This window comes from Cynoglossus semilaevis, chromosome 11 (assembly GCF_000523025.1).
Source record: "Cynoglossus semilaevis isolate Cse_v1.0 chromosome 11, Cse_v1.0, whole genome shotgun sequence".
Lineage (NCBI taxonomy): Eukaryota > Metazoa > Chordata > Actinopteri > Pleuronectiformes > Cynoglossidae > Cynoglossus > Cynoglossus semilaevis.
Genome location: NC_024317.1, coordinates 20,279,611 through 20,280,136, shown reverse-complemented (window position 1 = coordinate 20,280,136; position 526 = coordinate 20,279,611). Strand labels below are relative to the sequence as shown.

Below are 526 nucleotides of genomic sequence, written 5' to 3'. Positions count from 1 at the left end.
GTCTGCTGACGAGTGTTAGCATATCAGCTATAGTTACCTTACCTGTTGGTTTATTGAGGATGGTTCCAGGTTTTTCATCTTTGGGCCAGGGGTGAAAAAAGGTGTAGACCAGGTCACACTGTGAGACACACCAACACACGCATTTCTATCATGTTATAATTCAAATACACTTAGCATCATTCAGGCAAGTACCACTGAGCTAACTTTTAGATATTCATTAACTAAAGCCCCCTGGTTAACCTCTCTATACCAACGCCCCTGCATGCTGTCTGATAGCATTAAAGTTCAATCACTGAATACTGACCTGCTTGACCTCAAGGTCAGCGTGGATCAAGTGCCATATGTAACCATTCAACTCCTCTTTCCTCCGGTCAGCCACTGCTTCGCCTCTGGATCGGCTGATCACAAAACGGCTGGGAAAACTGTGGACGTGGTAAACAATCAACAGCTGGTTTACAGAATGAGACTGTCCTCTGCTGCTGTCCTATTACATGTTACAGAAGAATCTCAGACTGTCCTCGGCTGC

The 526-nt window shown here is 45.2% G+C and overlaps 1 protein-coding gene across 1 annotated transcript in view; it reads right to left on the bottom strand.

Moving 5' to 3' along the window:
- pik3c2b (phosphatidylinositol-4-phosphate 3-kinase, catalytic subunit type 2 beta) overlaps positions 1–526 on the bottom strand; it is a 25,219-nt gene that overhangs the window by 4,882 nt on the left and 19,811 nt on the right. Inside the window, exons 25-26 of the mRNA XM_025060080.1 lie at positions 305–422; positions 11–118 (exon numbers count right to left, since the gene is read on the bottom strand). Coding sequence (XP_024915848.1) covers positions 11–118; positions 305–422 — 226 coding nt within the window. The remainder of the gene's footprint in view (positions 1–10; positions 119–304; positions 423–526) is intronic.